Source organism: Panthera uncia, chromosome B4 (genome assembly GCF_023721935.1).
Source record: "Panthera uncia isolate 11264 chromosome B4, Puncia_PCG_1.0, whole genome shotgun sequence".
Lineage (NCBI taxonomy): Eukaryota > Metazoa > Chordata > Mammalia > Carnivora > Felidae > Panthera > Panthera uncia.
Window position 1 is genome coordinate 117,873,117 of NC_064809.1, and position 27,423 is coordinate 117,900,539.

The following is a 27,423-nucleotide window of genomic DNA, read 5'->3' on the forward strand; positions in this document are numbered from 1 at the left end:
AATTTATATCCTTCCCTGTAATATATGTAATTCTTAGTATAAATGTGCTTCTTAGCATAACTTATTTCAGTGAATTCTATTATTTATTCCAATGAATTCTTGAATCTGAAGGTGGCTTAGGGGAGACTCCCAAACAGTTGCTGTGAGAAGTCTTGTGCAGATTTGGCAGACTGGAGAACTATGCTCTTGACCTCACAGTTTGGTTAATTCTGTATAACCATATAAACAAAAATTAATGAATGGATATCTTCTATCCTGTCTAATTTAGCCATGTCACAAAACTGGCCAAGATGTTTTTAAATAAAAGAGTGGCAGTAGTTTATAAGAGTTGCTTGCAGGGGCATCTGGGTGGCTTAGTCATTTAAGAGTTTGGCTCAGGTCATGATCTCACAGTTGTGGGATTAAGCCTCACCTCAGTCTCTGTGCTGACAGCATGGAGCCTACTTGGGATTCTCTCTCTCCCTCTCTCTCTGCCCCTGCCCCACTCTCTCTCAAAATAAATAAATAAACATTTAAAACAAAATATGAGTTGCTTGCAGAAGATGTTTTATCATAAGATTTAATTAAAAATGAATCATACCTGGTATATATTGAAATCTGCAAGTCTAACCACAACAGAACTAGACATTAACTTAGCTTTGGACTGCTGAGATAATACTGAAGGTGATCTGGAAGTCCCTTTCAGAGCCGAGTCTTTCTCTGTGGGAAATAAGAAAAAAACTTTCAATTTATGGCAAATGATTTTTAACAATCACTTTTTTGTTAAGACAGCTACTAGAAATACACATGAACTCTAATTTGTCAAACAAAATAATATATGTGAAAATACTTTATATATAAACTGATGCCGGAATTTGTTATTATAATGATTATTCTTTTATGTGATTATTCTTTAAACATGAGTCATACACCACATTTAAGATTTTCTTATACAATAACTTTTACCAGAAATTCTTGTTAAAAAGAGAGACCTATCAGCCATTTAACAATCTCAAACATTCTAACGGGGTATTACTCTTATTGGTCATGTCAATTTAAAAAGTGCTTTTGGTCCATAAGCCTATGGTCTGAAGAAGGTGCAGAATTTTTAGACATTAATCAAATTTTACAGAAAATTTACAGAAAATATCCTATCATGATCACACACACACACACACACACACACACACACACACACACACTATCAGGGGAATGCCATAATGTTGTTATAGGTAAAATACCTGTTTGTGTGTGCTGGGGAGAGGCATGTGTTGGGGATTTAGGAGGTGAACCTACATTATGATCCTTTACAGCCTGCTTAAGCATTTCAACGTTGCACTCAAATTCATGTAACAATTCGTTGGCCCATCCATTTTTTGTTTTGGTTGCATCACTAAAATACATCCAATGATTACAACTATCTCCTGTAAAATGAATGACAGGTATTTCACTGAAAAATGCACAATTTTCATTTATTTTATTGTAGCAATGCTTCTAATGAGATTTATTTATTTCCCAAGGGTTTTTTTCTCAAGGGAGCAGTCTTCAGCTATAAAAGATTTTAATCTTCCTAGAAAATTTGAGCAAAACATTTAGAATACACGCAAAGAGTGTCAAAAGGAAGTTATCTAGAGGTTTCTATCAGAAATCAACCATTGGTAGAACATGACTCAAAATTTCAATTACAAACAGTACTGCTGGTCAACCTTCACTGAATGCTCAAGTATCAAACATACCTCCATTAGAAAGAAAATATTACAGAAAATACTACCAGAAAAAAGTCCTTTCATCAAAGATTTGTTGTAAAGTGACAAATAAAACCTATCCTTAAAATGATGAGGATTATTAAAACACTTAAAAAACCAATGAAATTTCTCAAGATGGACATCAAGTCATAAAGATATAGATATATCTATACCTATATAAAAATTTTTGGAAGGAAAATAAAAAATTAGGATTATTAGGTTTCTCTGTAGCAAAAACTGAGAAAAGTAGTATGTACATAAAAGGGTTCAGAAAATATTGTGCCCACCCAGAAACGCTATCTTTGGGTGGCACCTGGGTAGCTCAGTCAATTAAGGGTCTGATTCTTGATTTCGGCTCAGGTCATGATCTGCATCTTGAGATTCTCTCTCTCCACTCATCCCTCTCTCTCTGCCCTTCTCTCTGCTTCTCCCCTGCTCATGTGCACACACACTCTCTCAAAATAAATAAACTTAAAAAATAAAATAAAATCTATGACTAAGTTTCACCTTCCAAAATATGAATTATTTCTGTAGTTAAAAAAACTTTACATATGTGTAAGTAACTTACAAATTAGGAATATAGAATATACGACAAAGACTTCAAACAAAAATCAAATAGTATAACCTTTAAATTCGTCAAGCACACATACAGAAATAACAAACAGAAGAAGGGTAAATTTGTGAACAGAAAAATTTTATCACTTCCTTAAAGTCCTGGAAAATTCCTTAAACTTGTTTTTCTTATTTTTGTTAATTAAAAAAAAAAAAATCCATACATCACCAAAATGCAGAGATGGGCATAAGGTCAAATTACTTAATTTGGCCATAAACTTATATATTTTGTTTTTTATTATTTGGGAGGAAAAAACCTATCAATATTTAATTATTAAAAAGTCTATTAATGTATCACTGCTCTGCCTTTTGGCTAAGATCACATGTAAAAAGTCTATTAATGAAATTTAGAAAACACAGAAAAGTTTTTTTAAAAAGTTCCTGGAATCCTACAACATGGCTGAAATCATTGTTATCCTTTTATTTCCTTTCTTGAGTTTTTAATATTAAAATATACTAATAATATACTGATTTTTAAAATTCAAAACATATTACTAACTTTTGTCACAATTAACAAAATAAAATAGCATAAAATATGTCCTCCAAATTCTGATTTTAACATTTAAATCAATAGAGTACTGCCAATTGCTAACAATTGTACTTCCTAATAATCTACATAAAACTCTATATAAAAATGCATAAATATTTTCTATGGCAATTATATCTTCTTGGTGAAATACTACTGGGGAAAAATGACAAATATTTTGGTCTCTTTTTTTCCTTAAAAAGTTAAAGAGAAAAGAAAAATGCCAGTGGAGTACGACTATGCTCACCTCATCCCATGAATATAACTAGATTACCATCAAATCATCCTAAATATCCCAGAAATTGACCTGAAGACTGGCAGAACAAATGCCACAACTAAAGGTAGAGAAGAGGCCACAACAAGGAAGCTACGTAGTGCAGTGACAGGGTTTGGGAGAGAAATGGATTGGATGGTGGCTGCTATGTTGGGGAGGGAGCCACAGTTGCTAAGAAGGGCTAGAGACAAACTCACACACAGAGGAGTGCATGGGGAAAATGAATCCCCACAGTAGTTGACTTGGAAAGCAAAAAGCAATTTCATGGCTTTTGCCAACCAGCAGGGCTTAAAGCCTGGAATTTTAAAGGTCAGCGTGCTTAGCTCTTGGAGAGCTCAGAAGGTACTGGAGCACCTCTTGTGAAGAAGTCAGGCAAACAACCCGCAAACATATAGCATGGAAACAGTAATCTGAAGAGCACCTGGAGCACACGCTGGGGAAGGTATTTGCTCATCTTGTATTGTGTACCAGAGAGATAGTGTTCACAGAGAAACCCCTCTGGGAAGAAAGGAATAAGCCAGCACCATTTCCCTTCCCCATCCCTCAGAATAAGCACGGGGTAACTGGTGGGAATCAGTTTAGTGCAGACATTCACTACCTAACTCACTTACACCAAGCCACACTCCATGCACTCCAGTGGAACTTGCCTCAGCCCCAGCACAGCAGACCCTCTCCCCTAAAAGACCAACCCAAACTCCTGCTCACACTGTGTCTCCCTACGTGGGAGTTTTGCAGAGCCTCGGTGCCAGCTGCAATGGCGACAGGCTTCATTTCACAAGCAGACCAGAACACACTTAGTTAAAATGTGCCATATTCAGGCCAGGGACCAAACACCGCCAGTGAGAGGCAAACAGAGCCCCTGCAGACAACTGGCCTGATGGATAAAGTGGCTAGGAAACAACAGCAAAGCACATGCAGCACATATTGGAGACACTCCCAGAAGCACCAGAACCTGGGGAACAGGGGACACAAAACAGGGCACTCCATGACCTCTGCTTCATAAGACCATTACCCTCATTAACAGGAGATGTAGCTGACTTTCCTAACACAGAGAAACAGGCACAGAGACTTAGACACAATGAGAGAACAGGACGGGACACGACCAGAGATCTAAGAGAAACAGATACAAGTAACAAGCCAGATTGAGAATTTAAAGTAATGATTATAAGGATATTCACTGGACTTGAGAAAAGAGGAGGACATTCGTGAGACCCTTAACAAAGAGATATGAAATGACATAGCAGAGATAAAGGGCTCAATAAACAAAATGAGAAATACACTTGATGGAATAAGCAGCAGGATGGAAGAAGCAGGAGAAAAAAATTAGTGACCTAGAAGACAGATTAATGGAAAGTAATCAAGCATAACAAAAGAGAGAAAAAAGAATTACGCAAAATGAGAACAGACTTAGGAAACTCAGTGACTCAATCAAACATAATATTATAGAAGAGAGAGAGAATGGGGCAGAAAATTTATTTGAAGAAATAAAAGCTAAAAATTTCTCTAATCTAGGAAAGGAAACAGATATCCAGATCCAGCAGGCAAAGAGAACTCTCAAAATCAACAAAAGAGATCCACATCAAGACATATTTTAATTAAACTGACAAAATATAGTGATAAAGAAAAAAATTTTAAAGCAGCAAGACACAAGGAAACAGTAACTTACAAGGGAACACCTATAAGGCTACCAGGAGATTTTTCAGCAGAGGCTTTCCAAGCAAGATGTCAGTGGTATGATACATTGAAAGTGCTGAATTGGAAAAAATCTGCTGAGAATACTCTTAACTAAAGGAGCTCATGACCACTAAACCAGCCCGGCAAGAAATATTAAAGGAGACACACTGAATGGAGAGGAAAAACCAAAAGTGACAGTATGAAGGTAGAAAACACAAAAAAAGCAAAAATGAATGTTTTTGTAAAAAATTAGTCAAGGAACTCACAAAATAAAAGATTGTAAAATATAAAAACATATATGTAAAGCATGGGGAGGAGAGGAGTAAGAATGGGATCAAATCTAAATGACCAAATTAATATAGATTGCTATCTGCAAAAGAGGTTATATACAAAACTAATGGTAACCATATCATAAACCAATAATAAATATACAAAGAAAAAATAAAGAAATGCAAACATATCACTAAAGAAAATCAGGAAACCATGAAAGAGAAACAAAAAAAGATAGGAGAAAATCATCACAAATGACCACAAAAAAATAAAATGACAATGAATACACATCTGTAAATAATTACTTTGAATGTAAATGCACTAAACACTTCCATCAAAAGTCACAGGGTGACAGAATGCACAAAAAGAACAAGATACATCTATATGCTGCCATCAAGAGACTCATCTTACACCTAAGGACACCAGCAGATTCAAAGTGAAGAGATGGAAAAACACCTATCATGCAAATGGATGTCAAAAAAAGCCAGAGGAGCAATACTTATATGACACAAATCAGAGTTTAACAAGAGACAAAGAAGGACACTATACAATCAAAAAGGGGACAATCCAACAAGAAGATATAACAATTATAAATATGTATGCTGCCAACACAGTAGCACCCAAATACATAAAACAGTTAATTACAAAAATAAAGGAACTAATTGATAGTAATACAATAATACTAGGGGACTTTAACACCCCACTTACACATCAATGGACAGATCAAGTAAACAGAAAATCAATGAGAAATAATGGCTTTGAATGACAAACTGGAACAGAGGGATTTAATAGATATATTCAGAAAATTCCATCCTAAAACAGAATACACATTCTTTTTAAGTACACATGAAATACTGTCCAAAATAGATCTCAATGAATTCAAGAAGACTGAAGTCATACCATGAATCTTTTCTGACCACAAGGTTATGAAACTAGATGTCAACCACAAGAAAAAATCTGGAAAGAGCATAAAAATATGGAGGTTAAAGAACATGCTACTGAACAATGAATGGGTCAACCAGAAAATAAAAGAAGAAATTAAAAAGTACATGGAAGCAAATGAAAATGAAAATACAACAGCCCAAAACCTTTGGGATGCAGCAAAAGCAGTTCTAAAAAGGGAAGTTTATTGCCAAATAGATCATTCTCAAGAAGCAACAAAAATCTCAAATAGGCAACCTAACCTTACACCTAAAGGAGCTAGGAAAAAGAAGAAAAAACAAAACCCCAACCAGTAGAAGGAAGGACATAATAACGATTAGAGCAGAAATAAGTGATACAGAAAAACAAAGGAATGAACAAACAACAAAACCACAAAAGAACAGATCAATAAAACCAGGAGTTACTTCTTTAGAAAAAAATCAATAGAATTGACAAATTTCTAGCCAGACTTATCAAGAAAAAAACAAGACTCAAATAAATAAAATCACAAATGAAAGAGTAGAAATAACCAACACCACAGAAATACAAATATAAGAGAATATTATGAAACACTACATGCCAACAAATTGTGGACAACCTAAAAGAAATGGATAAATTCCTAGAAACATATAAACTAATAAAACTCAAGCAGGAAGAAATAGAAAATTTGGAAGCAGCAAAGAAATTGAATCAGTAATCAAAAAACTCCCAACAAACAAAAGTCCAGGACAAGATGGCTTCACAGGTGAATTCTAACCAACATTAAAATAGAGTTAATACCTATTCTTCCCAAACTATTCCCAAAAATAGAAAAGAAAGGAAAGTTCCAAATTCATTCTACGAGGCCAGCATTACCTTGATAACAAAACCAGATAAAGATACCAGTGAAAAAGAGAACTACAAACCAATATCCCTGATGAACACAGATGTAAAAATCCTCAACCATATACTAGCAAACTGAATTCAACAATACATTAGAAAAACCATTCAGCACAATAAAGTAGGGACTTATTCCTGGGTTGCAAGGGTGGTTCAATATTTGCAAATCAATCAATGTGAAATATCACATCAATAAGAAAAAGGATAAAAACTATATGATCATTTCAATAGATGCAGAAAAAGCATTAGACACAGTACAACATCCATTCATTATAAAAAAGCCCTCATCAAAGTAGGTTTGGGGGAACATACCTCAACATAATGAACATATATGAAACACCCACAGCAAACATTTTTAATGGGGAAAGGTCAGGAACAAAACAAGGATGTCAACTCTCACCATGTTTATTCAATATAGTACTGGAAGTATTAGCCATGCATCAGACAACAAAAAGAAATAAAGAGCATCCAAATATGTAAGGAAGATGTAAAACTTCCATTATTTGCAGAGGACATGATAATATATACAGAAAACCCAAAAGACTCCAGCAAAATCTGCTGTAACTGATAAACAAATTCAATAAAGTTTCAGGATAAAAAAGTCAATGTACAGAAATCTCTTGTATTTCTATACACCAATAATGAATAGCAGAAAAAAAAGTCAAAGAATCAATCCCATTTACAACTGCACTAAAAACCATAAGATCCCTAGGAATAAACTTAACCAAAGAGGTGAAGGACCTATACTCTGAAAACTATAAAACAATGATGAAAGAAATGGAAGATGACACAAAGAAATGGAAATACATTTCATGTTCATAGATTAGAAGAATACTGTTAAAATGTCTATACTACCCAAAGCAATCTACACATTTAATACAATCCCTATCAAAAATACCAACAGTATTTTTCCCAGAACTAGAACAATCTTAAAATTTGTAGGGGACTACAAGAGACCTCGAATAGCCAAAGCAATCTTGAAAAAGCAAAGCAAAGCTGGAGAGATCACAACTCTGGACTTCCAAGTTATATTACAAAGCTGTGGTAATCAAAACAGTATGATACCAGCACAAATGGATGCACAGATATATGCAACAGAATAGAAAACCGTCAGTTTTGAATCCCAGCTGCACGCCAAAGGAAAAACACAAGAGAGTTTTGACACAGGGCTAACTGACTTCCCTCTCTACTTTGTGAGGGCTGCCTAAATAGCAGGGGTTGAGATCCCCAGTCCGGGAATGAGAGATTGGGTGGCTTCATTTTCCCCCAAAACACCAACACGGTGGGAATTCAGAGAGCAACACAGCAGTCCCCGGGGGAGCAGGGACCCACCTACACGAACACCTTCCCACCCTGTGCCTGGCAACTGCTTATCTTCTGGGGCAGGGCTGACTCTGAGCCAAGGTAGCCACAGCTGGCCTCTCCTCCAGACCATCACAGCCACCATCTCCCAGGCACCAACAGACAACTCTTTTTTTTCTTTTGGAATCAGGATCATAGTTTCTGATTTCTTTTTTTTTTTGTCATTTCCTTTTATCTTTTTTTTTTTTTAATTAGGCTTTTTTATTCTTTTCTTTCTTTTCTCTTCTACTTTCTTTTCTTCTTTCTTTCTTTTTTGTTGGAATCAGCTTAATAGTTTTTTGATTGTTTGTGGGGTTTTTTTGTTACCTTTCCTTTTCTCTTTTTATGGAATCAGGTTTTGCCCAACCTCTTTTTTCCCAGGTTACTTCAACAAACAAATCAAAGCACACTTAGTTAAAGGTCTAAACGCCCCAACACTGCAAGCAAAGAGCTCTGCAAAGAAATGACCAGTGGGAAAGAGCTGCCAAAAGACAACAGCGAAGTACACACAGCATATACCTGAAACACAATCTGGAGTACCAGGCCCAGGACAGTGTATGACCCCTTTTTAATATAGTAGTGCTCAGCTGCAGGAATCATAACAAGCTTTTACAACATGCAAAGATAGGAACTTAGCTCAAATGACACAATGGAGGAATTCTCCCCAAAAGAAAGGTCAAGAAGAAATCACAGCCTGGGGATTTGCTTAAAACAGATATAAACAACGTACCTGAACAAGAATTTAGAACAAGTCATAAGACAACTAGCTGGGCTTTAAAAAAGCATAGAAGTCCCAGAGAAACCCCTGCTGCAGAGATCAAAGACCTAAGAACTAGTCATGATGAATTAAGAAATACTATAACTGAGATGCAAAATAAACTAGACAGTGACAGCAAGGACTGAAGAAGCGGAGGAGAGAATAGGCAAAGTAGAAGATAAAATTAGGAAAACAATGAAGCTGAAAAAAAGAGGGAAATTACTAGACACAAGGGGAGACTTAGAAAACTAAGTGTTTCCACGAAGCAAAACAAAATCTATACCATATGAGTGCCAGAAGAAGAGTGAGAGAAAGGGACAGAAGCTTTATATGAACAAATTATAGCTGAGAACTTCCCTAATCTGGGGAAAGAAAGGTATCCAAGTCTAAGAGGCATACAGAACTCCCTTCAAAATCAACAAAAACAGGTCAACACCATGACATACCATAGTGAAATTTGCAAAATACAAGGATAAAGCCAAGATATGGTAGCAGCCCAAGTATCCATCGATTGATGAATAAATAAAGGAACATGTAGTATCAATCTATAATGGAATATTATCAGCCATAAAAGAGAAAGAAATATTGTCATTTGCAAGGATATGGATGGAGCTAGAAAGTATAATGCTAAGCAAAATAAGTCAGTCAGAGAAAGACAAATACCATATGGTTTCACTCATGTGAAATTTAAGAAAGAAAACAAAGGAGCAAAGGGGGGGGGAAAAAAGAGCTAAATTAAGAAACAGACTCAATTATAGAGAACAAACTGATGAGAGAGGGGGTGGATGGTGGTTGCATGAAATAAGTGATGGGGATTAAGGAGTGTACTTGTCCTAAGTACCAAGTAATATATGCAGCTGTTAAATCACTATATTGTACACCTGAAACTAATATGACACTGTATGTTACCTATTAAAATAATAAAAAATAAACATAAATTAAAATAAATACAAAATAAAATGAATTAAAAAATAATAAATACAAAAAGAAATGAGATAAATTGACTATATAACTTTAAGGCAAGATTTATGTCTGTTAAAGAAATTGTTATACATACCTGCTTTGTGATAAGGATAATAATCTATAGTTAGCTGTGTAAAAGACAGTTGCATAGCCCCTCCAGTAATACGTCTGTTTGACTCTGGGAAAATAAAAAATTTGGCATTGAGAGAAAGAGAAAGAAACATTAGCAAATATCAGAAACACTTCATGCATTGTACTTGCAGTCTAAGCAATGATTGTCTCTCTATTGTCATGAACAATATACATTAAGGAATTCAGGAAATGCAATGCAATCTAATTAGTATTACTGAGCCCCTATCATTTGCATTGTACAAAGCTAGAAGATGAGGGTACAAAAAGAGTAGAACTTTTATACTTATAGCTCTAACCATATGCCAAATATTGTTTTGTTTTAAATACTTTAGTTATACTTATTGATTTGCTCTTCCTCACAACCCTGAGATAAATACTATTATTATTATTATTATTATTATTTTCTAGACAAGTAAATTGAGACACAAACAGGTTAATTAAATAGACCAAGGTCTTACCAGGCAATAAACACAGAGCTTATTTTGAACCTAAGAAATGTTAACCACTATACTATATCATCTTGTCTTTTACTGAAGAAGAACTTGAGTCTACTAGATTAGGTAGTTGTTCAAAGTCACATAGCTATATTAAGATTAGAAGCAGATCACAACTCAGTGTAACTCCAACATAAAAGTCAAATTTTAACACAGCATGGATAAATCAACTGCAAGTACAGAAAATACAAATTAAGATACAACCAGGTATGAATGAACATGATTCATTTCAGACCTTTCTGGATTTTAGAACAAATCTGTACCATGAAGGAAATACTTTGGTGGAGTAGTTTTCCCCTTAAAAAACATAATTCAGCTTATTCTATGAGGGAGTATAAAGAGTGAGAAATGTTTAAAAAAAAAAAAAAAAAAAAAAGACTTGGAAGACACTTGTCTCTATTCTTTTGCTGATTACTTAACCTTGACCCCCTCATTTTGTTATGTTGGTTTATTTTAACTTTTCATTTTCCTGTCAAATCAGTAAAGAAGATACCAACCTTAAGACAAATGACACAAAGGTAGACAAAAGAAAAGACAACAAATCCCTCTCTAAACTCCAAATCTTCCTCATCTTTTCCATTCCACCCTTTTATCTGGTCACTGGTACCTGGCTGCCTTATCTGATGAAGGCAGAGTAACTTCTGCTAAATATCCAAGGTCAGTCTCAGCTTTAAAAATACAGAGTAACAATTTTCACAGATGTAGACTGTGATTCAGGTCTGAGGTACAGAGGTCAGATATAGATATCTCTGTTTTAAAGAGATCCTCAAGCTCACCAAAGTTTGAGAACCACTGTCCTAGAAGTAGGACCACTCGCTAAACCCTTCCAACACTTATGGGCCAGGGACACTCTCCAACAGAGAGAAAGAAATGCAAGTACCTAGATTACAGAACCACAGATTTTCAAAGTGACCAAGAAGAGCTTCCTATTTCTCCATTACCTGTGTCTACTAAATTAAGAAAAGTAAGAGAAACAAAAGTGAAAAGTAAAGAAAACAAACTTAACTAACTGGAATTTGGCTTCCTAACCAAATTTTGGAGCATTACTGGAGAAGAGACGCAAGAAATGTTAAACAGCCACATAGTTATGTTTACATGCAAATGGGGTCAGAAAAATGCAGATAGACCACCATGTGGAAACATATGTGCAAATAATTATGAATTGAGTATGGACTAAAATTTAATGTATACATAATTTCAAAATTATTAAAAAGTTAATTCAAAGGCAAGTCTAAGATTTCATCATCCTCTAAGGATGTCATCTATTCAGTCCTTGATTTTTTTAAACTTAATTTTACTGTTAGCATCTGTAGCTAATAATTAATTGTGCTGAAATACTAACTACTAAAGCCAAAAAATTTCATACCAATATATATTGCTTAAAAGTACAACTTTCATCTATGCATCTCATATGAATGATAAAATTATGACCAGTCATTGTACAAGACATATTATATATTACAAATGATAAACAATCCAGTTTCGTAGGAAATCCTAAAACAAAAAAATCAAAGTAGTTTGAAATAAGCAGCTTTTATTACCTTTTTCTTTAGCATGAATGTCATCACATATGTGTAGATCTAGATGAGAAATCACTAAATGATGAGACGTTTCTTTAACATCAAAGTCATTGAATAGTTTCACAATTGCATCATTTAGATCAGGAGCATTTGAAGTCTGTGGTGTCTTCACTTGTTGGGTAGATGGGGCTACTGCCGAGCTCTAAAAGATTCAAAACTGCCTTATCACTACAAGTTAAATATTTGAATTTCCACAAACAAGAAAACTTAATATCTTTAGTAGTAAAGTCATGAAAAATAAGCTAATATATCTCTATTCATGACTCAATTCCCCCCCCAAATATTTTCTGAATTATATGGGAATAAAATTAAATCTAAAAATTGGAAAACTATACACATTTGAATATGAAACCAATGTTTAAAATACTTGAATAATTATATCTATATATTTATAGCCCTTATTTTAGAAAATATATTTATTAACTATTAAAGCCAGCTTATTTAAATAGTATTAGCTCCACATATTAAAAAAGAAACAAACGTGAGCATTGTATATATCAGTTGTATACACTATTATATATCCTGTAGAAATAAATCACTTCTTTGCAAAAGTGCTTGTGATATTGTGTAGTACTGTAAGTGCCCTGATACCTCTCCAAAGTGATGTGGCATGTCCTTTGAACTTGGAAGAAGCCAGAAAGTGGAAGAGATTTATAAGAGACTGTGAGTTCAAGTTCTTTTCTCCCCAAAGTGAAAAAGTATAGAATAATGCTGAAGTGTAAAGACTTATGTGAACCTAATAGCCTAAAATGATTCTATATAAGTATACTGTAAGATCATCTTATCTATAAGCTACAAAACTGTACATGAAAATTTGTACATAACAAAATGAAGACCAAATTTTTCATCAAGAAATATTAAAAAGTTTCTAATTAAGAACAATTCACTAATAAAAGTGTAGTTAGTTATGTATGAAAAATTAAAGTACATTTTGTATGTATACATATTTATACATTATCTATTAAGAACTACCTGTAAATGAATTTCAAAGTATACGCAGTTAAATGAGAATCTCTCAACGAAAATGATTGGGACCCACAGTAATTAAAGAAAAGGAAAGATGAAATATAATTGTGAAGCCTTAAATTCTAGGGGGCTCAAGAAAAATTCTTTCACTAATTAACTGTCAAACTAATTTCCATAAGAAAAATCACTTATGTTCTTCTACTTTCACAGCCTTAACAGACTACTATTTATGTCTACAATTGTACTATTTTGAAGAAAAACATTACCCTGTATTTAACCATGTTTTTTTATGTTCTTCACCAACATAAATACTGATATACACAAAACATAAACATTAATCTCCATAGAAACCTTTCTCTTAATGTTGTGGTAGATTCAGTTTTTACATGCTGTTTGGGGCCGGGGGGTGAGTGGGCATTATAAACTCTTTTGCCTAATGAATAATCTTAACATTTCCTGGTTTCCTGTGTATTCTTCCCTTTTAGAGAAGAAAAGGATGAAGCTAATCAAGTATTTATGATAGAAGATGGCTGTCAAGTTGTCAGGCTGAGCAAAGGAACACTGTCAACTACTTTACTCTCTAATCCACTCTCTTAGTCCTCAAATAATCAGGGCATTCTGTATGATATCTAAAGTAGTTAATGTGACAATGACCACCCAAGAAAGAAACTTGACGGTAATGAGAATGGTTAAGTAACTTTACCATGAAATATTAGGGAGCAACCAAAAATAAAAATTAAAGACTAACAACATGGAAGAAAATTGTATATATCCACTTACTACACACTTGCTAAAACTAAGAAAAATGCAGGTGCTGAGGCAAAAAAAAACCTTTAAGGAAATACTTCAAAATGCTAACACTGGTTTTATTATGGTGATCGGATTACAGAACTTTGTCCTTTTTCTAGCTTCCTAATCTGTGATAATCTATACAAATATATCCACATGTTGTATAAGTAAGACCCACAGTAACATCAAAACTTTGTCTATTAGCCTTTAATTTCAATTACCATCTCTGTTATTGACACCCTAAACTACATAAATCTTCATTGCAAACTTTGACAGACTAGTGTTCATGATGGTAACACTTAAAATATTACTTCCTGGGGCGCCTGGGTGGCGCAGTCGGTTAAGCGTCCGACTTCAGCCAGGTCACGATCTCGCGGTCCGTGAGTTCGAGCCCCGCGTCAGGCTCTGGGCTGATGGCTCGGAGCCTGGAGCCTGTTCCTCTCTCACTGACCCTCCCCCGTTCATGCTCTGTCTCTCTCTGTCCCAAAAATAAATAAAAAACGTTGAAAAAAAAATTTAAAAAAAAAAAATAAAAAAAAAATATTACTTCCTGTACTTCATTACGTTCTTTCAATTTCAAAATGGAACTCATTATTACCTTTTTTTAGCCTTATCTCCCTTAATCAAACCTGCTTCCTTCTTCTGCATTCCCTTTACTGGCTAATGGAACTACAAATTATCATTTGAAAATCCTCAATTTTGCTCTTCATCCTCAACTGATGAAACACTCAGATATCTCTCCCCAACTTGGTTTGTAGATTTCTTCTTTCAAACCATTACCAGAGGTTCAAGTTCACCCCTTCTTTAGACTGGTAATCTTTCTCTTCTTCAGTCAATCCACTATAATACCACCAAGCATTATTTGATTGTCCTTTTGTACTTAAAAACTTCCAGTGACTTCCATATGCCTACAGGAAAAAGTCCAAATTCTTCAACATATAATGAATGCCCTTTACATCTAGTCACCACATACTTCTGCCTGAACTCAGGCTACCGGCCCAAAAAATTACTGTGTTACAGTTCAGTGTTATGTTCACTAAACTTAAAATTAGGTTCTCCCAGAGAAATGAAGATATCTCACTGGATAAATATTACTTATTGGTAGAATGATAAAAGGGTCACCATCAATTCCTTATTTATTTCTTTTTATGACTAAGAAAACTATTCATATAAATAGGTAGATTGCAATGAAAATGAGTTTTACTTTAGCAATATGGCATGATTCTTTGAACTCCTTCAAGTTACATGCCAGGATTCATGAAATGATCTTTAAAAAATTATTTTTAATAATCTAATAGCTAACATTTATAGATCCTACTTCAAATGTGTTGAAAGCAAAGAAGTGGGAGTGGAAATCACCTGACTTGTTACTTTGTTATTCATTAGTCATTCACTTCCAACATGAGTAACAATAATTCAAATTACCTCTGTCCTGTCACCCCAAACTTTTTAAGTTTTTCCTTAAACTGGACAAATCCATAATAGTAAGAATGAGTAAGAAGTAAGAAGGTGGCCTTTCATTTGTCAAACAAGGTAAGAGTAGTTTGGGAAAGGGAGAAGGAATCCAATGTTTTAACATAAGCAGCAGATAAAGTTTAAGAAAGCAGGTAAGTTTCTCCAGCAGATAAAGTTTAAGAAAGAACACAATACATCAAAGTGGAATATGTAGAAGCCAATTTCCTCAAAACCTGGACAGGTGTGTATCAGAGAGGCATGTGTACATAACTCTCAAAAACACTGCTCTAGTAACACCAAACTCCTTATTTTTATCAGGAAACACCATTCAAGACACTTTGGCAGATTCTATTCCCTCATCTGAAAGATCCTTTCCCTCACCTGTGAACTTCTAATTTTTAAGACTTAATTTCATTATCCTCCTTGTGAAGCCTTTCCAAACTATGCAAACAGTTGACTAAAACTTCTCTATGCCTCTATGGTTCCTTCACTCCAGCATTTAAGCTGCACTGCAATGACTTATTTTATACTTGACTTCCTGTTATACCTTATATCCTGAGTTCCTTGAGGACAGGGTCAGACAATATTCATTTTTACATTCACAGTGTCTTATGACATAGCAGGTAGACAGTAAATAATGCCAATTTGATAGTCATAGGTGTATGCCATTTCCATGTACCAAGTGAGATCACCAACAAGCTATTTCTTTAGAAATAGCTTCAAAGAAATAGGGTTTCACAATATCCCTTGTTTTTGTTAAGAATAGATACAACACATGGGGCGCCTGGGTGGCGCAGTCGGTTAAGCGTCCGACTTCAGCCAGGTCACGATCTCGCGGTCCGTGAGTTCGAGCCCCGCGTCAGGCTCTGGGCTGATGGCTCGGAGCCTGGAGCCTGTTTCCGATTCTGTGTCTCCCTCTCTCTCTGCCCCTCCCCCGTTCATGCTCTGTCTCTCTCTGTCCCAAAAATAAAAAAAAAAAAAAAAAAAAAAAAAAAAAAAAAAAAAAAAAAAAAAAAGAATAGATACAACACTACAGTTTTGTGTTCAATTTCAGCATTTCCACAGGGTTTTACACTTGCTGCCCTGTTCTCGCATTTCTCCCTTCACTATACCCAGGTTTTTCCTGTCTGCCCTTTTTTTTTTTTTTAATGTTTATTTATTTTTGACAGAGAGACAGAGCATGAGTGTGGGAGGGTCAGAGAGAGAGGGAGACACAGAATCTGAAGCAGGCTCCTGGCACTAAGCTGTCTGCACAGAGCCCGATGCAGGGCTGGAACTCATGGACGGCAAGATCGTTACCTGAGCTGAAGTCAGTTGCTCAAAGACTGAGCCACCCAGGCGCCCCTGCCTTTACTTTAGTAATTAAGTTGTATTTAACTTCCTGAAAAGAGGTGTTTATAATATCAAATAGTTTTATGTCATCATTAATTCTAGTGCCTAATACAGAGCTCCAAACAAAATAAGCACCCTATATACAGAAACACATATATGCTTTCATAGAGATACCATGTGTAGAAATTATACAGTAAGATATCTAAATTTTTTAATGTTTTATTTATTTTTGACAGAGAGAGAGAGAGACAGACCATGAGCGGGGGAGGGCCAGAGAGAGAAGGAGACACAGAATCCGAAGCAGGCTCCAGGCTCTGAGCCGTCAGCGCAGAGCCCGATGCGGGACTCGAACTCACAGACCGTGAGATCATGACCTGAGCCGAAGTTGGACGCTCAACCGACTGAGCCATCCAGGAGCCCCAATAAGATATCTAGATAAAAGATTCTTGGACTATGGGGCACATGGGTGGTTCAGTCAGTTATGCATCTAACTCTTGATGTCAGCTGAGGATGTGATCTCAAGGTCCATGAGTTCAAGCCCCCTGTCAGGTTCTGCACTGACAGCACAGAGCCTGCTTGAAATTCTCTCTCTCCCTCTCTCACCGTCCCTCCCTTCCTCCTCCCTCCCTCTCTCTTTCAAAATAAATAAATAAATAATAAACTTAAAAAAAAAAAAAAGATTCTCATACTCAAAGTCTTACAATCTACTTCATATAAACAACTAACCATTTTGATTCCTAAACCATTTACAGGTCAAGTTTTTTTCCTCTTAAGAGCTTACCTGCGTAGGTTCAGGAGCCATACTCTTCCTTTGTTCGGTTGATTTTTCTATTGCTTCACTAAGAGATTTTGCATATTGTACCATAGCCTTCAACTGGGAATCAGTTAAAACCCATAATAAGTCATCCAATATTAGAACTAATTTTGTTGCAATAACATTGCAGTCCTTTAACTGTAAGAAAAAAATCATTCATAAAATTAAGCCAAGACATAAAACTTACAAATGCACAATGTTTTAAAAAATGCTTAAAATGTTTGAATGAAATTAAATATGGATCCTTCCTTCATTGACCAAATATTTACTGCGTTCCTGTACTATAGAACAAATACCTCCTTGTACTGGACATAGAGTGGTAAAAAAGACTGACAAATTCCTATACCTTAACAGGTGCATATTATGCAAGTACAAGTACTTATATAATTTAATTTTTCATTTATAGCTAATAAGTCATATAATTACCTCCAATAATTGTGCTAATTCTAGTACAGAAAGGATTAAAATTAAACATGAAATGCTATGTTAACCACATTTCACATTTCAATTTTTTTTTTTAATGTTTTATTTATTCTTGACAGAAAGAGAGACAGAGCATGAATGAGGGAGGGGCACAGCGAGAGAGGGAGACACAGAATCTGAAGCAGACTCCAGGCTCTGAGCTGTCAGCACAGAGTCCAACGTGGGGCTCGAACTCACGAGCCGTGAGATCATGATCCAAGCTGAAGTTGGACGCTCAACCAACTGAGCCACCCAGGTGCCCCCACATTTCACATTTCAGAATACTGTAGTAAGCACTGTACTCTGAAATTTTTTTTGAACTTAATTTAGAATATTTATTTGTGTCTAATGATACAAAACATTTAGTTGAGAATTTAACTGAGCCATGTTTTAAAAAGTCATGACTCCTTCATTAAATTTCATCACAATCTATAGAGAACTCTCAACTTCTGATATCTTGAAGTCACTATCTTCCCTACTTACCTAAATTACCATTCATATGTTAATAACCTTCTAAGGCTAGTAGTTTTGGTGACTTTGGAGGCTTTGCAGTTTACCCACAGCAAGATTCAACAGAAGAAATGAAATTACAAGACAGTTAACGTTCAACAATATTTGGCAACGGAGAATCTATTCAATTTATCAAAAGTAAAAATCTAGGGTCTCCTGGGTGGCTTAGTCGGTTAAGCGTCCAACTTCAGCTCAGGTCATGATCTCACGGTCCGTGAGTTCGAGCCCTGCGTCGGGCTCTGTGCTGACAGCTCAGAGCCTGGAGCCTGTTTCAGATTCTGTGTCTCCCTCTCTCTCTGACCCTCCACCGTTCATGCTCTGTCTCTCTCTGTCTCAAAAATAAACGTTAAAAAAAAATTTTTTTTTAAAGTAAAAATCTATCAAACGTAGATGACTGAAAAATGTTATTACACTAGATTTTTTCAAATACTGCTTAAGGCACTATATTTCCTTTTATTTTGCTTTTAAGTATTCCTATATTTCACTTAAAAACTTATTTAAAATTTCCTCTCAATTCCACTAGTTATCACATGAACCAAAAAAGTAACCCTATTGACTTACTCTTCTTTTAAGTGTGACTCTGATTTTTGATTGGTTGGTTATTAATCGAACAGGAGCACACATAATTTCAAGATGTGAACTTTGAGTAGCATCTGCCTCTATTCGAATCATCTGCCAATTTATTTCTTTAAACGTCAAAACCTAAGGAGAATAGAGATTAGCTTCACTTAGGCGAAACAGAATGAGAAATGTGTAGATCTGTAAAAACAAAAAAGCTAAATAAAATTTATCTCTTTACTAATATTCTTATGACACTCTAGATATATATTCACTATGCTTTTATTTTTAAAAATTATATAGCTGCAACAAATTCAGTAACATATCTTCCTAATTATATTCATTATTTGTAAAGCTGTTAATATTTTACTCTGAATTTGATATAAAGCACAAAAAGCATGTGAATCATGTGACCAAGAAAACTTAAATAGGATTTTAGTTTTGTATATTTAAAATTCAATTCTGAATAGCTGAGAAGTTAAAATGAGGCTCATTAACTCCATAAGTTGAAAGATTTATTACATAAAAACACTAAAATATGCACATTTTAAATTAAATAACGAAGAGAAATACATAGAAAAGTAGAGTTAAAAGGCAAGAGTAAATGCAGTATGTGAATCTAGGGTAACTATAAGAAGTCATTATTTTAAAATGCCCTCTTTTATTTATCAGTGACTAAAAGATTTTTTAAACAAAGAATGAAAAAAAAAATGCTTACCTCTCCTCTCTGTGGATCTTGAATGCGAGTAAATCTTAAATCTCCATGTTCCCAGTTTGCATTTACACTATAGATTCGTAGCTGGGAAAGTTCAAAGGATGCATTGAAAGCTTTTGCTCCAATGCGGATAACAATGGAGTTTACAGAAACAGTAATTCCCTCAACGACTTTTTCAGCAAAGCCATATTCACTGGAAAAATAAAGGAAAATATAATGCACTAAAGCCCATATAAATCATTGATAACTTATCTGTTAATATTTTCACACAAGTGTATAAAAGGACCATAATATTATTCATTTTTATTTTTAAAAATTTTCAGTAAAAGCAATAATCTAGCCTGATTTTCAACCTCAAAGGGCCGTGGACCTAGGGTTTCCCACACCTGATTGCATGTAAATTATAAAAATGTTGTCAAAATGATAAAAATCTTTAAGATTTCACGTTACTCTACACAAATTTTTTATTTTAGTTCCAGTACAGTTAATACACAGTAATATATTCATTTCAGGTGTACAATAGAGTGACTCGACAATTCTATACACTACTCAGTACTCATGATAAATGTACTCTTTAATCTCCATCACCTATTTTACTCATCCTCCTCCCCACCCCTCTGGTAGCCATCAGTTTGTTCTCTATACTTAAGAGTCTGGGAGCACCTGTGTGGCTCATTTGGTTAAGTGTCCAACTCTTGGTTTCGGCTCAGGTCATGAGCTCATGGTACATGGGTTTGAGCCCCACATCAGGCTCCACACTGACACTGTGGAGCCTTATTAGGATTTTCTCTCTCCCTCTCTCTCTCTCAAAACAAACCTTAAAAGAAAGTATTAAAAAAGTGTTTCTTGGTTTGTCTTTTTTAGCCTTTGCTCGTTTGTTTTCTTTCTTAAATTTCACATATGAGTGAATACAACATATGCGGTCTCTTAAATACCGCATATGGTATTTATCTTTCTCTGAATTATCTTGCTTAGTATTATACTCTCCAGATCCATCCATGCTGTTGCAAAAGGCAAGATTTCATTCTTTTTTATGGCTGAATAATATTCCAATGTACATATACATATATCACTTTTTCTTTATTCATCAATTGATGGACATTTGGGCTGCTCCCATATCTTGGCTATTGTAAATAATATGACAATAAGATAGGGGTGCATTTATCTTTTCAAATTAGTGTTTTTTTTATTCTTTGGGTAAATACCCAGTAGAATTACTGGATCATCTGGTAGTTCTAGTTCTAATTTTTTGAGGAACCTTCATGCTATTTTCCTGAGTGGCTGCACCAGTTTGCATTCCCACCAACACTGCATGAGTGTTCCTTTTTCTCCACATCCTCACAAATACCTGTTTCTTGTGCTTCTGATTTTAGCCATTTTGACAGGTGTGAGTAAAGGTTACTCTTTAAATGAGGTTATTGTAATTATTATCCAAAGCTGCTTATTCTCAAGTTGCCAGATATCCAGACAACTGGGAATCTATAAATAAGAGAGCTAAATTCTTGACACAAAGAAGGTTACAGACTATAATTACAATATAATCTCATAATTCAGGAATAAAGTCAGAAAAAGTTCACATTTTCTAATTCAATTCAGCAAATATTTGTTGAACATCTACCATGTGCACTACGCTGGGAAATAAGGAAACCAAAATATAGTTGTGGTATTCTAGGGCTTGCAAGTTCCTTGGAGACGAAAAACACATATACCCTAAGAACTGAAAGATTAAGGTAGTCTATAATTAAGTTCTTTAAAAATAGAATCATCACTACACTTGGTAGAAGAAATTGCTCATAACTAGGGAGAAATCTATCCAGGAAAGAAAAATGTATTTCCCTCAGGGAGAGATGGGAGAAAGGGAAATCTTACATTAGGGAAAAGAATGAGCGAGTGCAAAAAAGTAGGAAAGTAGAGGTCACAATGAGAATAATGAGTAGATGGGGTGCCTGGGTTAAGTATCTAATGCTTGATCTCAGCTCAGGTAGTGACCTCACAGTTCATGGGGATCAAGCTCCATGTCCAGCTCCGTGCTGACAATGCAGGGCCTGCTTGGAATTCTCTCTCCCTCTCTCTCTGCCCCTCCCCTGCCCATGCTCTCTCTCAAAATAAATAAACATTAAAAAAAAAAAGAAAAGAAAAAGGGAATAATGAGTAGGACAGTATGCTTGGAATGTAGATTATCAATATATTTTGGCAGGAGGGGTGGTGAAAATTTGCCCAAATGGCACATTACTTCAATTATCATCACTATGACCATTATTCCTAAATCCATCTCTATCCAGATCTCTCACTAGAACTTCAGACTGTTATGGGAATGCAAGCTGGTGTAGCCACTCTGGAAAACAGTATGGAGGTTTCTCAAAAAACTAAAAATAGAACTACCCTACGACCCAGCAATTGCACTACTAGGTATTTATCCATGGGATACAGGGATGCTGTTTTGAAGGGACACATGCATGTTTATAGCGGCACTATCAACAATAGCCAAAGTATGGAAAGAGCCCAAATGTCCATTGATGGATGAAGAAAATGTGGTGTATAAATGTATACATATACGTACGTACACACACACACACACACACACACACACACACACACACAATCGAGTATTACTCGGCAATCAAAAAGAATGAAATCTTGCCATTTGCAACTATGTGGATGGAACTGGAGGGTATTATGCTAAGTGAATTAGTCAGAGAAAGACAAAAATCATATGACTTCACTCATATGAGGACTTTAAGAAACAAAACAGATGAACATAAGGGAAGGGAAACAAAAATAATATAAAAACAGGGAGGGGGACAAAGCATAAGAGACTCATAAATATGGAGAACAAATTGAGGGCTACTGGAGGGGTTGTGGCAGGGGGGATGGGCTAAATGGGTAAGGGGCATTAAGGAATTTACTCCTGAAATCGTTGTTTCACTATATGCTAACTAATTTGGATGTAAATTTTAAAAAAGAAAAAAGAAAATTGAAAAAAAGAAAAAAGAAAAAAATGAAATTCAGAAAAATTCAGATGTCCACCAAATATTTCCATCTGGATGCTTCTCACACATTTTAAAGCCAACATGCGTGAAAGTGAACCTATCATCTTTATTGATCGTGCACTTCCCTCCCCTCTACCTGCTGCTAGGCTTCCTTATTTTCTATCTCATTGAATAAGTAAATAAACTTCCTAATCCTCCAATGACTTACCTTTTAAATCAGGTAATACTCTGAGGTTACATGTGGGCTACATGAAATAATGCATATGAACCAAACAGCCCATGTCTTGATTCATGATACTTTATGAAACACAACTATTATTTATAGTACTAATAGCATTATATTCTTATTAATACTATGAAAAGTCTGGGTGAAAAAACATATGAAAAACTCAGCCTCAGTATCTTCATTTGTAAAATAAAAACAATACATATTTTGGGGCGCCAGGTGGCTCAGTTGGTTAAGCGTCCAACTTCAGCTCAGGTCATGATCTCACTGCTAGTGAGTTTGAGCCCCGCGTGGGGCTCTGTGTTGACAGCTCACAACTCAAAGCCTGGAGCCTGCTTCAGATTCTGTCTCCGTCTCTCTGCCCCTCCCCTGCTTGTGCTCTCTTTTTCTCTCAAATATAAATAAATAAACCTTAAAAATAATTATTATTATACACATTTTCAAAAGGTTGCTGTGGTCCTTAAGTAAAATGGTGTTTGTACAATAGTTTATATAGTCCTTAGCTTGCCTTAGGTAATTTTGGTTGTTTACCTTGGGCTTAGAAAATTGAGAACTAAAGAGGAAGAACTCATCAGCATCCTAGGGAGAAGTTGCTTTAATCCCACGGACAAATATTGGTCACTTAGACAGAAATATTCCTGGAGTTGGAATGAATGTATCTATAGTAATTATTTGGGAACACCCTCTGGAATATCCAATGTCATCTGTTCTAACCTATGCACATTGAAAAGTGTTACAACTTTGGGAAGCCAAAGTTGTTTGGCAAGCTGGTGCAGCCACTCTGGGAAACAGTATGGAGGTTCCCCAAAAAACTAAGAATAGAACTACCCTACAACCCAGCAAATGCACTACTAGGCATTTATCCAAGGGATACAGGTGTGCTGTTTTGAAGGGACACATGCACCCCAATGTTCACAGCAGCACTATCAACAATAGTCAAAGTATGGAAAGAGCCCAAATGTCCATCGATGGATGAATGGATAAAAATGATGTGGTATTTTTTACCACACACAGTGGAGAATTACTCGAAATCAAAAAGAATGAAATCCTGCCATTTGCAATCACATGGATGGAACTGGAGGGTATTATGCTAAGTGAAATTAGAAAAAGACAAAAATCATATGACTTCACTCATATGAGGACTTTAAGAGACAAAACAGAGAACATAAGGGAAGGGAAAGAAAAATAATATAAAAACAGGGAGGGAGACAAAGCATAAGAGACTCATAAGTATGGAGAACAAACTGAGGGTTTACTGGAGGGGTTGTGGGGGGGGGGGATGGACTAAATGGGTAAGGGGCACTAATGAATCTACTCCTGAAATCATTGTTGCACTATATGCTAATTTGGATACAAATTTTAAAAATAAAATTAAAAAATAAATAAATAAAATAAAAAGTGTTACGACTTTACTGGAGGATTTACCATTAGAGGCATGAAGCCTGAATCTATGACTAAGGTAGACAAGTTTCTGGTTATGTCATCCATTGTAAATTTAAAAGGTGAAACTCTAGTTTTCAAGTAAGTCTCTTCTAAGTTTGATTTATCTTCACATAGAAGTACATCTCCTCTATATGACACGGTAAAATCAAATTTCTGAACTTACAAATTTGCTAGATCATTAATCTATAGGACTATTATCAGGGCACCTGGGTGGCTCAGTCTGTTGGGCATCCAACTTCGGCTCAGGTCATGATCCCACAATTCATGAGTTTGAGCCCCGCATCGGGCTCTGTGCTGACAGCTTAGAGCCTGGAGCCTGCTTTGAATTCTGTGTCTCCCTCTCTCTCTGTTCCTCCCCTACTCATGCTGTCTCTCTCTCTCTCTCTCTCTCTCTCCTTCAAAAAATAAATAAATAAAAACATTAAAAAAAATTTTTTTTGGGGGGCGCCTGGGTGACTTGGTCGGTTAAGCATCCGACTTTGGCTCAGGTCATGATCTCACGGTCTGTGAGTTCAAGCCCCGCGTCGGGCTCTGTGTTGACAGCTCAGAGCCTGGAGCCTGTTTCAGATTCTGTGTCTCCCTCTCTCTCTGCTCCTCCCCTGTTCATGCTCTGTCTCTCTCTCAAAAATAAACAAACGTTAAAAAAAAAAAAATTTTTTTTTTTAAATCTATAGGACTATTATCAACTCACCGGTCCTACACAGAAGGCCCTCCTGTTAAATATTAATTTCCCTGTATTTTAATCTCTTAGAGACAAAATCAAATAAATCAGTGTTTCCCCAAATTGTATAAGTATAAAGAATTGTTGAAAATATATAATCACAGTCTTGATAACCATTCTAAGACCTCAAGAATCCTAATTTCAAAAAAAAAAAAAAAAAAAAAGGACCCTAAGAGACTATAGATTAATAAGCACCCAAAGTGATTGCTACCATCAGGCAAGTCTGGAAAATGTTGAAGTAGATTAACCACAAGCCAAAATTATAAAGTACTATAAAAACATGCTGAAAGAGGAAGGTGGAAATGTATATGCATGTGTGTCTGTGTATCTGATGTGTACGTTCATTCTATTTTTTATTTTATTTTATTTTTTTAAGATTTTATTTTTAATTAATCTCTACACCCAATGTAGGGCTCAAACTTATAACTCTGAGATCAAGAGTCGCATCTTCTACTAACTGAGCCAGCCAGGTACCCCATACGCATCCATTCCAAAGAAGAGTTTAACACTGGTTTTACACAGAACCTGGAACACTATAAAATGTTTAAGGCTGCCATGTTGTATAACTTGAAGAGGCACTAATCAAATTAAAATCTATGTGAACATTTTATATGAATAGGTGCACAATCCCAAAATTAGTGGAGACATCCTGCCTTAAAGAAATGAAATACAGTATGAGATCCAAATTTAATGAATACAATAAATGGGAAATTTTTTAAAGATTAAGATCTAACTTTTCAGCAAAACTTTGTGAAATGGCTCTCATGCTTCTACTTTATTAGCATCTGATTTTTATTTATCAAAATCCAATTTTTATAAAGTATGAGCATTCTATATTTAATGAGTTTTAGAATAACCCAAATGGCCTATAATTTTTTTAAGGCACCAACTTAACTCTTAAGAGTCATAAAAGTTCCACTGATGCACAGAATAAATAAATGATAGGCAAAAAAACTACTTAGAGACTAAGAGACTATCTGATTTATAGAAGCTTTTGGTTGATCATTACTATTTAATATCAAGGAAAGCAAAATAAACAAAAGAGGCTAAAAATAAATTCTACTATTTTGGCAGCACAATACCAAAACTGCAAATTGTTTGATGGGAAAGGTGACTGAAATAGAGATTGTCTGACATTAGGAAATTTTATGTCCCATCACTACAGATAACAGAGCTGACCAAAGAAAAGGACTCCCTTTGCCAGTCATGCAGATTAATGGAAATAGCTTACCTTTGTCCTGAAGCAGTTGCAATTGGTGATGGGCCATTAGGATTTCGTGGTTCTTCACATGTACTCATTTCCATTATTACTTTATCCAGGGACTAATAAAAATAACATCAAAAATGTAAAAAATTAGATACAGTATTTTATTTTATGTATGTTTTGAAATATTATGTAATGCTATTTTCTCTTTCATTTCTTTAGGAACAAAGTAAACAGTAAGCAAGCAGAGTCACTTTAAATGTCTTTCAAACAAATACCAAAACAGAAAACAATGTGCTCAGTCCTTTCTCAAGGAACTTATTATCTGATTTAAAAAAAAAAAAAAAAAGGCTGTGGGCATATACGATTATGAAAGAAAAAAACTACAAGTAGCCATATGCTGGTGAAATCAATAGATTTTAGAGGAGTGCAATCTCTAGTCCCAGAATGTATAACATTATTAATTGCTAAATGAGATTATGTATTAATGAATGGGACTTACCAATCTAAGACTTGAGATTTAAGACATATAACAATTAAAAATATGAAATATGAAAGAAATGTGGAAAGACATTCCCATAATGAAAAAATTTCTTTCAAGATAACAGTTTTTGTTGAAGATCAAATGTCTTTGGTAGTCATCACTAACAAAACTTAGTCATTCTTCATTCTCTATTTTAATATAGCATTTATTATCTGAAATTATCTTATTTGTTTACTTATTCATTGTCAGTCTCCTCTATAAAAATATTAAGCTCCCTCAGGAAATGGGGAAGGTGCTCAATAAATATTTGTGGAATAAATGAATCAATAAGTAACCAAATGACCAATCTTTCTTAAATTTTCTTTAAAAAAGAAAAGTATATTAATGTGCATATTATTTAATTTACTAGATGATTAAAATCAGAAACACAGAAAGCATGAATTAAATGTTATTAATACTGCCATAGTATATCAATAAAGAGCTAAATGATACAATAAAAATATACCAACTTACAACATAACACATGTGAAAATTTAAAGACCCTCCCATTTTAAGTTCAAACTTCTCATTTAAGGGCTGAGAAAACTAAGTACTATTCAAATAAAAT

The 27,423-nt window shown here is 35.0% G+C and overlaps 1 protein-coding gene across 2 annotated transcripts in view; it reads right to left on the reverse strand.

Annotated features, from left to right (window-relative positions):
* The window catches only part of BLTP3B (bridge-like lipid transfer protein family member 3B), a 109,848-nt gene that overhangs the window by 37,341 nt on the left and 45,084 nt on the right, over window positions 1–27,423 (reverse strand). For both annotated transcript variants that reach the window (XM_049626144.1, XM_049626145.1), the window contains 8 exons: window positions 26,360–26,451; window positions 19,752–19,941; window positions 19,037–19,177; window positions 17,471–17,641; window positions 12,109–12,289; window positions 10,036–10,119; window positions 1,221–1,403; window positions 581–699 (listed from right to left, as the gene is read on the reverse strand). In XM_049626144.1, coding sequence (XP_049482101.1) covers window positions 581–699; window positions 1,221–1,403; window positions 10,036–10,119; window positions 12,109–12,289; window positions 17,471–17,641; window positions 19,037–19,177; window positions 19,752–19,941; window positions 26,360–26,451 — 1,161 coding nt within the window. The remainder of the gene's footprint in view (window positions 1–580; window positions 700–1,220; window positions 1,404–10,035; window positions 10,120–12,108; window positions 12,290–17,470; window positions 17,642–19,036; window positions 19,178–19,751; window positions 19,942–26,359; window positions 26,452–27,423) is intronic.